The sequence below is a fragment of the Tursiops truncatus genome, chromosome 2 (genome assembly GCF_011762595.2).
Source record: "Tursiops truncatus isolate mTurTru1 chromosome 2, mTurTru1.mat.Y, whole genome shotgun sequence".
Lineage (NCBI taxonomy): Eukaryota > Metazoa > Chordata > Mammalia > Artiodactyla > Delphinidae > Tursiops > Tursiops truncatus.
The window spans coordinates 139,617,709-139,630,976 of record NC_047035.1 but is presented as its reverse complement, the minus strand read 5'-3'; the positions used below and the strand labels follow the sequence as shown (position 1 = coordinate 139,630,976).

At 40.5% G+C, this 13,268-nt stretch overlaps 1 protein-coding gene across 30 annotated transcripts in view; it reads left to right on the top strand.

Moving 5' to 3' along the window:
- BLM (BLM RecQ like helicase) overlaps window positions 1-13,268 on the top strand; it is a 113,858-nt gene that overhangs the window by 45,953 nt on the left and 54,637 nt on the right. For all 30 annotated transcript variants that reach the window (XR_004525299.2, XR_012329609.1, XR_012329599.1 and 27 more), the window contains exons 13-14: window positions 6,554-6,660; window positions 8,296-8,456. Coding sequence is in view for 2 of the 30 variants with exons in the window: in XM_073799835.1 (XP_073655936.1) it covers window positions 6,554-6,660; window positions 8,296-8,456 (268 nt within the window). In the remaining 28 variants the exon portion in view is untranslated. The remainder of the gene's footprint in view (window positions 1-6,553; window positions 6,661-8,295; window positions 8,457-13,268) is intronic.

Genomic DNA, 13,268 nt, shown 5'->3' with positions numbered 1-13,268 from the left:
GAGAAAGCAGAGTTGAATCAACGAGACTTAAAAGAATTTTGGAGAATTGTACCACTTGTACATTTCTAAACCTGATACCTAAAATTTTTCAACATGACTTTTTTTGTTTTTTGTTGTTTTGTTTTGGTTTTTTGAGGGAGTTCCCCAACGAGGGATTGAACCCAGCCCCTTGGCAGTGAAAGCATGGAGTCCTAACTGCTGAACCACCAGGAAATTCCTCAACATGAGTTTAAATAAAGAGAACAGTGGTCTGTTGTAAATAACATTTTTAAACAGAATTGTTACTTAGCTCTTTTAAATGTATCCAGTAGACTATAAACATAATATAGCAATTCTGTACCTACTATCTTCCACTTATAGAAGACATAATAAAAATTTTAACTCTTTAACAGGTTTTTTAATTTCCCCTTTTCTTTTCAAATTCATATATCTCTTTCAGTTTCCCTACAGAATTTTATCCTAATTTTATCCTATTTTTATGCATGAAGCCTGTTGCTTACTCTGTCATATTTACCTGCAAGAAAAATATATATATAAATTATTTTTAAATTTCCTATACCAAAATTTTTGTCCTAATTGAATTATATATAATCATTAGTAGTACCTGACTGATCAGAATAGCTTAAATATTTTTGAAAATAATTCTTAAGTATAAATTTTGATGGGGAATGTGTAACTTAATGAGATAGGACTTTTTCCCAATTAGTACATATATCTATGGATAAATCAAGTCTGTTCATATTTCTTATTTTTATAGGTATATTTTATAGCATTGAGAAATGTTGCTCACATAAACATGTAGATAGGAATGGAAAACATTTTATTACAGTATTAACGCTCAATTATTCGAATTCCTTCTGATGTAAATGCCAAAATATGATCTGTCATCAAAAATTATTTTTAATGATCTGTCAGCTGACATCTCAATTGAGTCCTGCAAATATTGTGAAAAGCGAAGAATTGAAAACCATCTGACTGACAAAATAAGTCAGATCATTAGTTACTTTACTTTTTCTGGGAAATACACCCTAAAAAAAATGCTTTACCAAAACTTTTCTAATGACTATTAAGTATTTGTGTTACTCTTTCAGTCAGGTGAATCTTGTGTCCAGTATATTTGAAGGAATTGGGGAAATCAAAATACTATTAGTTTCAGTACACCTTTCCTAGTATATTTTTGACATATATTTTTAATCAGGTGATATGCTTTTCTTTTTTTAAAATAATTTTCTTTATACCAGTCCCTCAAAGAGCTTATCTGTCTTCTCTGCTGTGTGCAGGGACTCTTAATATGCTTTCCTAGTCCTCAACTTTTTTTTTTTTTTAATATTTATTCCTTTTATTTTTGGCTGCGTCGGTTCTTAGTTTCTGTTACTTGGATCTTCGTTGCGGCATGCTGGATCCTCCGCTGCAGTGAGCGGGCTCATCATTGCAGGGTGCGGGCTTCTCTCTAGTTGTGACACACGGGCTCAGTAGTTGTGGCACACAGGCTCCAGGACGTGTGGGCTCTGTATTTGTGGCACATGGGCTCTCTAGTTGTGACCCGCGTGCTCAGTAGTTGTAGCACGTGGGTTTAGTTGCCCGGCAGCATGTGGGATCTTAGTTCCCCAACCAGGGATCGAACCCGCATCCCCTGCATTGGAAGGCGGATTCTTAACCACGAGACCACCAGGGAAGTCCCTGATATGCTTTTAAATAATAGTTTTGTCAAAACTATTCAACAGTGGCACATGACTACCATATAACCTAACTGGCAAAGCCAGTTGTCATTGCCAAACCAATTGGCCAAACTTATTTTCTTACATATAAAAAAAAATTCTTTGTTTTTAAGTTCACATAAACTACTTAGTGCATATCCTCATGACAGTGCCTCAGTTCCAAGAGCAACAAGAGCTGAGTGCAAATTGATTCCATTTCCTGACACATCACTTAAAATGACATGGGTTTGACACCCTGGACCTAATAATATTTACCATTTTAATGGCAACATCAGTACTCCCTTTGTGAAGATATTTTGGAATCCAAAGCTTTTTTAGAAAAGAAAATATTGAGATATAATTGACACACCACAAAATTCACCCATTTAAAGGTTAGAATTTAGTGCGTTTGTTTGTATTTTCAGAGTTGTGCAACCATCCCCCGAATCTAAGTTTAGAACATTTTCATCACCCCAAAAAGAAACCTAGTACTCAGCAGTCACTCCCCATTCTCTCCTCATTTGTGCCCATCTTCTTTCACTTAACCTGTGTTCAAGGGTCATCCGTGTTGTAACACATATCAGAACTTCATTCCTTTTTATGGCTGAATAATCTTCCATTGAATAGGCATTCCACATTTTATTTATCCATTCATCAATTGATGTGAACTCTCCCTAACTAGAATATCTGTTAATTCCAAACATCCATTTTCCAACAGGCCAAGTAAGATATGTTATATGTAATGACCTCTAAGAGACTGTTAACTTTCTCATTATAACAAATTGTGTGAATACAGTGGACCCTTGAGCAACATGGGTTTGAACTGCATATGAACATTCACAAACAAAAGGTTTTGTGTGTACCTGTATTTTCATTTCTCTTGGGTATATACCCAGGAGTGGAATTGTTGGGTCGTATGGTGACTATTTTTAACCTTTTGAGGACTGTTTTAACCTTTTGCCAGACTGTTTCCCAAAGCGGCTGCACCATTTTACATTCCCGCCGGTGGTATAGTGGGTTCTGATTCCACCAGCACTTGCTGTTGTCTCTCTTTTTTTGACCCAAAACTTTTTTTTTTTAATGTATAAAACATGGTTCTGAAATTAAAGTGTAATTTGTAGGGAAGAGCAGTAAAGCCATTCTTGTGTATAATCATTTCAGCATTCCTATTGGTAGGGAGACAGACACATGCACCATTCCCAACTTAAGCCCAAATCATATCAAATAAGTTTCAAGAATATCTACATCATTTGTATTCCTGGGCAATTCTTTTTATGCCTTAATTTTATCAGGACTGCAGTTTCCTTTGCTGTGGCAGTGATTGTAAATAACAGAACAATCAGAAGAGTCTATGGGCGGGCTTCCCTGGTGGCACAGTGGTTGAGAGTCTGCCTGCCGATGCAGGGGACACGGGTTCGTGCCCCAGTCCGGGAAGATCCCACATGCCGCGGAGCGGCTGGGCCTGTGAGCCATGGCCGCTGAGCCTGCGCGTCCGGAGCCTGTGCTCCGCAACGGGAGAGGCCACAACAGTGGCCCGCGTACCGCAAAAAAAAAAAAAAAGAGTCTATGGGCATATCAAGTCCTTTATCTACCGTCTTTTTTGCCACAATCTGCTACACATTCTTCTGCCATTTCAAGCACTAAAAGATCTCTAAGTGTTTTGTACATAGAAATGATATCTTTTTTTTTTATGGATATTTTTCAGCATTTTTTAAACATTTTATTTATTTATTTATTTATTTTTGGCTGCGTTGGGTCTTCATTGCTGCGCACGGGCTCTCTGTAGTTGCAGTGAGCGGGGGCTACTCTTTGTTGTGGTGCACGGGGTTCTCACTGCAGTAGCTTCTCTTGTTGCGGAGCATGGGCTCTAGGCGTGCAGGCTTCAGTAGTTGTGGCACACGGGCTCAGTAGTTGTGGCTCGCAGACTCTGGAGTGCAGGCTCAGTAGTTGTGGTGTGTGGGCTTAGTTGCTCCACGGCATGTGGGATCTTCCCGGACCAGGACTCGAACCCGTGTTCCCTGCATTGGCAGGTGGATTCTTAACCACTGCACCACCAGGGAAACCCTAAATGATATCTTAAGAGGGATGGTTTCGAAGTATTGTTTAACAGTAGTCTCACAAGACCCTCAGAGTAATGCGTTTTATGACAATTGGAATGAAAGAAGCAACTTCATAAAGTGAGAATGATCTTCTCTCCCACCGCCTTACTCTCAGTATATCTGAAATCAGAACACCCCAATAAAGGCCAAAATACTTTATTCCTGATGTTATACTTTACTCTTAACAGAAATAATGTAAAACACTTAGAGACATGAAGCCCTACCAAGAGTTTCTGGTATTTGGATTAGAGCAAGTTTCATCTACACCCATACTATATTTCAATTTGTTTTATTTGGTGTACTGGAGGTTTTTATGTCCAAAACAATGCACAGTGGTAAAGTTGAGAATGGGTGAAAAGTAAAATTTGTTTGTTTTCCAAAAGTGAGAGACAATTGTAAAAGGAAAGAACAGGGTAGGAGTAACAAGCAGGGAGTCCTGACTACAGGCATTCTCAGATCCATCTTTAGGGGGAAATTCGTAAGTGTGAAAACAGAGGATCTGGAAATTGATTCCTTTAAAATTGTCTTTGCTCATGTACCTTTGGAAAGTCTTTGTGAACCCTAGGGGTATGCACACCCCAACTTTAGACCACTGACCTGAAAGAAGTTGGACTGTGGTTTAGAACTCTGAAAAGAGGTCTAAGCTGGGGGTGCAAGTTGGGACTCGCAGGAATGATATTTGGTGCTGTTTAAAGCAGTGAGAGTGAGGTCCCTGAAGAAGGTAATATAGGGGAAGAAGAAAGAAGAGCCAAGCATTTTGGGGGGTGATTCTCACTTAAGGAGTAAGCAAGGAAAGGAGAGAAGGAGAGGAAGAAGTCAGAGAGGTAAGGGGGAGAAACCCCACGGGTGTGAGCACTAATAGAGTTTTCGGTAAGGATAGCCAACCGCGTGGAGAGGTAAGAGAATGAAGTCTGACAAAAGACCAGCGTGCGTGGGGCTTCCCTGGTGGCGCAGTGGTTAAGAATCCGCCTGCCAGTGCAGGGGACATGGGTTCAAGCCCTGGTCCAGGAAGATCCCACATGCCACGGAGCAACTAAGCCCGCGAGCCACAACTACTGAGCCCACGTGCCACAACTGCTGAGCCCACGTGCCACAGCTACTGAAGCCTGCATGCCTAGAGCCCGTGCTCCGCAACAAGAGAAGCCATCACAATGAGAAGCCCGCATACTGCAACAGAGTAGCCCCTGCTCACCGCAACTAGAGAAAGCCCACACACAGCAACAAAGACCCAACGCAGCCATAAATAAATAAATAAATAAATAAATAAATAAATAACTTACAGACCAGTGCGCACACCAGACACAGTTGAAAGATTACCTGCACAGTTGAAAGAACCACTGCCTACTGCATGGCCTTCTTATCTGTATTACAGCCCCTTCAGGAACACGACTACTGCCCTCCACATGTGAAGTGTTGCGTTCTTTAGTCCTAAAACTAAATGCTTATCTTATCAATGGCAACAAAACCTGGACCCATCTAGCTTGGACTTAGATACAAAGACAGAAAGGCAGTGGTTTTATTCCCCATCTTTCCTCCCTCTGATCCCCACCCCCTGTCTAGAGGCAACCTCCTTACCACAGGTTATTGCTGTTCATGGTCTCTTTGTTTCCTTCCGTCCACCCAGGCACTGAGATGTCTTTGTGCTCTAACTTTAACTCATTAGATAGTGTTCTCTCTCCTTTCTGTGGCAATGTTGGAACCTGGCACAGCTGGAGGGTGTCGTCAGGGCCAAGGGCCCTGTAACAATTCCCTTACCCTTCAGTTTTTAAAAGCTTTCATAGGATTTCCCTGGTGGTCCAGTGATTAAGTCTGTGCGCTTCCACCGCAAGGGGTGCGGATTCCATCCCTGATCGGGGAACTAGGATCCCACCTGCTGCGTGGTGCGGCCACAAAATAAGTAAATAAAACAAAAGCTTTGCTAAAACAATTTTGGCAGAATGGTAATGGCGAAAGCCAGAATGGAAATGATGAGAGTTGAAATTGGATGTATGGTTGGTTGGTTGGGGGCATAAGTCTTAGAAACTTGCCTTTGGAGGGAAGGAACGAGGAGGGATGCCAGCTGCAGTGGAATGTATGTAGGGTCAAGAGAAGCTTTTGTTGGTTTTAGGATTGGGGGTCCTAGAACATATGCAGAGATAAAAGGGAAGAGTTCACAGAAGAGACTGAAGCACAAGAAAGGAGATAATGGAGAGGAAGAGCTCACTAAGGAAGTGGGAGGAAGTGTGGGACCAAGAGCAAAAGGCCAGAGAAAGAGGAGCACATCTGTCTCGGAGTCAGCCGCACTCCCCTTGGGCACACAGCCAAAGTACAGAGATCAGGGTCTGCAGGCTTGAGCTCCTGCAGCCCTGCAACCAGTTCCTCACTCTTCTGTACACAGTCAAAATTTGGGGGGGTTGGTGGCCTATGTTTTCTCTATGATTTTCTTAATCTTTTAAATAACGTTTTAGCCATCTCTGCTTTTAATCCACCTCATCTTAGAGACTGGCTGCTGTCTTTTCTACAGGTTTTTCTCTTCTGCATTCCTTCTGATTCTTTGTTAATAACTAGTCCCGTAGACATTGCCTCCTTATCACCATTCTTAATCCTTAACCTAACTTCCATCTGTGTTTTATCATGTAAGCTGCCAGTAGCTACATTCACTTTAAGACAACTTGATAATTAGGTTTGCATGGTGGAAAATCAGCATTTAATTTTTGAAGATGGCTAAAACTATATTTTCTCATAATAACAAAATTTTACGTTTGCGACTTCTTTTAGGTTTAGCATGAGCTTCAACAGACATAATCTAAAATACTACGTGTTACCCAAAAAACCAAAAAAGGTGGCATTTGATTGCTTAGAATGGATCAGAAAGCATCACCCACGTGAGTACAGCCATGTGATAAATCATGTCTAGAAGTAATAAGTGTCTTTTTAGTACCACAATTGAATATATAAAATTGCATATTAAACATTTCTTTTCTCATTATAATAGCACTAACTTGTTATTCATAGAGCAGAATATTGCAACTCTCTCAATTCTGGAAATTATAAAATCTCATTTGGTTTGTTAACAATAAACCCTAACAAAAAGTATATTAAATACTCCCTCCTACACACCTGTATTGTAATTCATGGTTTCACTGTCTTTCCTCTGGCTTCTATCAGTTAATGAATTACACAGCTCTGTTTTAGTGCCTTCTCCCAAGTGTGTCTGCCCTTGAGTTATATTAACTAAAATGAGATTCTGAAATTCATGGTAGTTTTCCATGTAACCTCTTTTCTACTTTTCCATGGAGAATTTTTTTGTTAAACATCTCTATTTCATTTTCTTTAATTAGTATACGTATTTGTTTGAATAAATCAAACAATGCAGAGATAGACCAAGAAAAAGTCAGTAATTTCCTTTTCCAGTCCCCCCCCTCTCCCAGGCACCTAATATAAATAATAGCTTGTGTGTGTATCTGTATCTTTGGCTCTGCCACAGAGAGATGACTTTTTCTTTAATACCTTTTATTTTTTGATTTTAAAAATAGCATACATACAAACAGCAAGAAATATAGTGAAGAGAATTTAGAAAGCAACAAAAAAAAAGAAAGAATCAAAAGACAAGCCTCACCATAGGACAAGTCACTGTTACCATTTTGGTTTATTTCCTTCCAATAATTTTTGTATGCATTTTTCCTTCCATTAGCATACTGTATCTACAGTGTTTCTACCTTTACCCTGTTTTATATTTTAAACATTTTCTCATGTCATTTTAAAAACTTAGAAAACACTTAATAGTTGCAATTTGTTTTAGTTTATAAATTCCTTTCTTAATTATTGTCCTAATGCTGGCCCTTAAGATTTTTCTAATTTTAAAAATTATAAACAAAACTTCTTATATAATAAGTCCTCGGATCACTTTATTTCCTAGATTTGTTTCCTAGAAAGAAACTGAATCAAAGGTTAGGAGCATTGGGCTTCCCTGGTGGCGCAGCGGTTGAGAGTCCGCCTGCCAATGCAGGAGACACGGGTTCGTGCCCTGGCCAGGGAAGATCCCACATGCCACAGAGCGGCTAGGCCTGTGAGCCATGGCCGCTGAGCCTGCGCGTCCGGAGCCTGTGCTCCGCAACAGGAGAGGCCACAGCAGTGAGAGGCCCGCGTACCGCAAAAAAAAAAAAAAAAAAAAACAGGAGCATTTCTAAGGCTCTTGATAGGTATTGCCATATGCTTTCTACAGTTCGTGAAGAGTGCCTTTCCATTTTATAGCAAGTGTGAAACAGAGCCCAGGGTTCCTCCAGGTCTACCTAAGGAGTTATTTGGAGGGACAGGATTAAAGGTTAAATCTTGTCATTTCCAGTGCACGTGATCCGTTGCTTGACTTATTCTACCTATGTTGTTTTCCTCTGCTGTAAGAAAACTATGGAGAAAACTATACCTCTGTTTACAATTCAGATATTTCTGAGAACATAATGTAGGTTGTGTTATTTATGTTAAAAGTCCTCGTTTCACAATACTGTTTGGTTTCTTGGCAGATGACTCAGGGATAATTTACTGCCTTTCCAGGCGAGAATGTGACACAGTGGCTGACACATTACAGAAAGATGGTCTCGCTGCTCTGGCGTATCATGCTGGCCTCAGTGACTCTGCCAGAGATGAAGTACAGCACAAGTGGATTAATCAGGATGGCTGCCAGGTAACATTTTTAAAAATAAACAAAGGAAACAATATTTTATAGTACATAAGCCACCTTGTACATGTAGGATGAAAATTGTTTTCACCTTAAAGGTAGTAAACATCAAAATAAGGCAGATTTAAAAACTGATGTTTTTTGAGACATCTAAAATTGCTTTTTCTTTCTTTTTTTAAAATTTATTTTATTTATTTGTTTGTTTTGGCTGCATTGGGTCTTCATTGCTGCATGCAGGCTTTCTCTAGTTGTGGTGAGCAGAGACTACTCTTCGTTGCAGTGCTCGGGCTTCTCACTGGGGTGGCTTCTCTTGTTGTGGAGCATGGGCTCTAGGCGCACGGGCTTCAGTAGTTGTGGCACGTGGGCTCAGTAGTTGTGGTACACAGGCTCAGTAGTCATGGCTCGCGGGCTGTAGAATGCAGGCTCAGTAGTTACGGCACACGGGCTTAGTTGCTCCGCGGCATGTGGGATCTTCCTGGACTAGGGCTCGAACCCATGTCCCCTGCACTGGCAGGTGGATTCTTAACCACTGCGCCACCAGGGAAACCACTTTTTCTTTCTTAAATCAAAAAAACTTTTTATTGAGATGTAATTCACATACCATACAATTCCCCCTTCCAAAGTTTACAAGTCAGTGGAGTTTAGTACATTCACAAGGTCATGCAACTGTCACCACTGTCTGATGCCAGAACATTTCATGATCCCAGAAAGAAACCCCATATCTACTAGGAGTCACTCCTCACTCCCCTAACACCCGGTCCTTGGCAACCACTAATCTATTAACTACTACTAATCTGTCTCTATAGAGTTTCCTATTCTGGACATTTCATATAAATGGAATCATACAATATGTGTTCTTCTGTGACTGATTTCTCTTACTTAGCATGTTTTCAAGATTTATCCATATTGTAGCATGTATCAGTACGTCACTCCTTTTTGTGGCTGGATAATATTCCATTGTATGGAAGTACCAGTTTGTTATCCATTCATCAGTTGGTAGACATTTGGGTTGTATCCACTTTTTTTTCCTTTTTTCTTTTTTGGCTGCATTGGGTCTTTGTTGCTGCGTGCGGGCTTTCTCTAGTTGCAGTGAGCGGGGGCTACTCTTCATTGCGGTGCGCGGGCTTCTTATTGCGGTGGCTTCTCTTGCCGTGGAGCACAGGCTCTAGGCGCACGGGTTCAGTAGCTGTGGCTCGCGGGCTCTAGAGCGCAGGCTCAGTAGTTGTGGCACGCTGGCTTAGTTGCTCTGCAGCATGTGGGATCTTCCCAGACCAGGGCTCGAACCCGTGTCCCCTGCATTGGCAGGCAGATTCTTAACCACTGCGCCACCAGGGAAGTCCCTGTATCCACTTTTTGGCTATTGTGAATAATGCGTCTGTGAACATTTCTGTACAGGTTTTTGTGTGAACATGTTTTCAGTTCTCTTGGGTAGATGTAAGATTGGAATTGCTCAGTCATATGGAAACTCTGTTTAACTTTTTGAGGAACTGCCAAACTGTTTTGCAAAGCAGCTGCAAAATTCTGCATTCCTACCAGCAATGTATGAGGTTCCCATGTCTCCATCTCACCAACACTTATCATTGTCTTTTTTTTACTATATCCATCCTAGTGTATATAAAGTGGTATCTCGTTGTGATTTTTGTTTGCATTCCCTAATAACTAATGATGTTGAGCATCTACTTCTGAGAGGATAAATTTATCACCCAAGTAGATCAAGAAGGAAGCAAGAACATTCTAGGGCATCCCATACTGTGGCAAATATGAAACTTGGATAGATCTCTCTACATACAAGGATGAATTTGAGGAGAATGACTAATAATTTTTTTGTAGCCTATGAAGTTTTCAGCTCACAAAAAAAAGAAATCATTACTGTGAAGATTCAGAAGGAAAAGTATCTCCCAAAATTATTTCCTGAGGGAAAACAAAAGGAAATCTTAGAGGATATCAGCTTAATATCCTCAGAAAGATTTAAGAAGACTTGACTTATATGAACTAGAAACAGTTTGCCATAAGAAGATGTTGTGAAGAGGCTGAGATGAAGGGATAAATAAAGTCAGTTTATCCAGATAAGAAAATACAAGAAAAATAAAACAAATAGAATTATATATCAAGACACAAATGGTTCAATTCAATGCAGACGTTTGAATCAGTGATGTAGTGAATAACTTGAGAATGTGAAGGGAAAAAAAACATATGAAAATTGAACAGAAAAAAACAAAAAAATTATTGGTAGCTGGGAGAGTAGGGGTTCAGCCTAAGAATAGTAAGTATACCCAAAAAAGAAATAGAGATAGTTGAGATCAATAGAGTAGTCAAAGGTATTATAAATAAATACATAACAAATATGTAACAAATTTAAGAGTTATCTCAAGATCACTGGGGAATAACTTACATGTAGACATAGTTCATAACATTTTGCTTGATTTACAGTTATAAGAAATTGTATTCATGAAGATAAAAAAATAGGTTACTCAACAAAGAACGAGAGGGACTTCCCTGGTGGCGCAGTGCTTAAGAGTCCGCCTGCCAATGCAGGGGACACGGGTTCAATCCCTGGTCCGGGAATATCCCACATGCCGCGGACCAACTAAGCCCGTGCACCACAAAGAGCAAGCCTGCGCTCTAGAGCCCGCGAGCCATAACTGCTGAGCCCACGTGCTGCAACTACTGAAGCCCGCGTGCTAGAGCCCATGCTCCACAACAAGAGAAGCCACTGCAATGAGAAACCCACGCACCGCAATGAAATGTAGACCTCACTCGCTGCAACTAGAGAAAGCCTGCACACGGCAACGAAGACCCAATGCAGCCCAAAATCAATCAATCGATAAATAAAATTTAAAAAAAAAGAACGAGTAATAGACATGCCTGAGACAGTTACACTAAATTAAAAAAACAGAAGCGAACTATCTCCAGAATCAGAAGAGGAAAGGCTGGGACTTAAGAGTTTCACGCCAGCTCATTGTCATTTATGTCGGAAACAATAGAAAGGCTTTTTCAGATATGTAAAATACTGGTTTATGTTCACTGACATAACTAGAAGGCATTCTTCCCAAATTAATATGTAGCTAATCAAAATTGCAGTGTTTTCTTCCTTTGATAAACTTTTCCCAAAGTTTGCCTGGAAGAATATTCAAGTGAAAATAACCAAAAGAATTTGGCAAGAAAATAATAACACACGAACACTGGCTTTGCAATACATTAAAGATCAATGGAACAGAAATCCAGAAATAGACTGGAAAACAGGTAAAAACAATATATGATAAGGAAGGCATTCAAAATTAATTAGGAAAGGAAAATTTTTCAACTAGTCGTACTGGTTACCTGATGGGGAGAGTTGTTCTGAGTCCTCATATCAAAGTTTATTATAGGTAAATAAAGGTACAGATATTTTTAAATGTATGCACGCTGAGTGAAAGAGAACCTAAGCTTAAAAACAGCTCAAAAGGAAGTAATTGCTAGAAATGATTAAAAACCTAAACAACTAAACACTTCTATATCTGTAGAAAAAAATTAAAGGCAACAGCAAAATGGGAACTATAGCTTCCTCAAATAAAACATAATGAAGAGCTTGTAAAAATGTGAGAAGAAAAACATTTCTCAAATAGTAAATTACTCAAGACTATCAAGAAACTGTTGGAAAGGAGGAACTACAGAAGGCTAAATACAAATTTTTTAAGTGCAATTTTGCTAATAATCAAAGGAATTAAAATTTAAAACAGTGAGATCATGTTTATCTCTTGTATTAGCAAACTTTTATTAACTGTCGGGGACAGTGTTGTCAGAGACAATTTCCTGTAGTACTCGTGAGAGCCTTTCTGGAAAACAATGTGGTAGACCATATTTAAGAGCCTCAAATCTGAAACATGGGTGTGGAGTTTACATCAGTGTTTTGTTTTTGTTTTTGTTTTTTTGCAGTATGCGGGCCTCTCACTGTTGTGGCCTCTCCCGTTGTGGAGCACAGGCTCCGGATGCGCAGGCTAGCGGCCATGGCTCACGGGCCCAGCCGCTCTGCGGCATGTGGGATCTTCCCAGACCGGGGCACAAACCCGTGTCCCCTGCATTGGCAGGCGGATTCTTAACCACTGCGCCACCAGGGAAGCCCGAGATTACACACTTTTGAATTATATTTTCCCCTACATTTATCCATTATTAACATTCGAACATTTTCATATCATTAAAAATTTCTTCATAAACCATTTTTTAATGGCAGGGATGTACCATAATGTAACCAATCATGCTCTCAGGACATTTAAGCTATTTACTATTAAAAATAACACTGATGATTGGGCTTCCCTGGTGGCACAGTGGTTGAGAGTGCAGGCTTCAATAGTTGTGGCACATGGGCTCAGTAGTTGTGGCGCACGGGCTTAGTTGCTCTGCAGCATGTGGGATCTTCCCGGACCAGGGCTGCGTAGACAGGCGGGTTCTTAACCACTGTGCCACCAGGGAAGTCCCTAGCCTGAAGTTTTAAAAGCAACACAGAAATAAAGAAGGAATTAACAACTCCACAAAGCCAGTGTTCCCAGTTATAAGAAGTAAAGAGTCTCAGAAGGCATTGGTATCATAGTCACCTCATGAGCCTGCAGCCTCCCTCACAGCCCTGTGCTCACCCGACCTTGGGAGATGCACCCAGGCTTCTTGGAAACCTGTGCGCCTGTGGGCTGACACACCTTGCTTTACAGCCTCTCTACCTGCTCTCCCACCTCTAGAGACTACAGTAGACTTTCTCTTCCCAAGGAGATTTGCCTTTGATAGCAGTGCCATAAATTTAGACAGATGGCTGACCTAAAGTACAGGCCACCAGCATCTCCAGCGTTG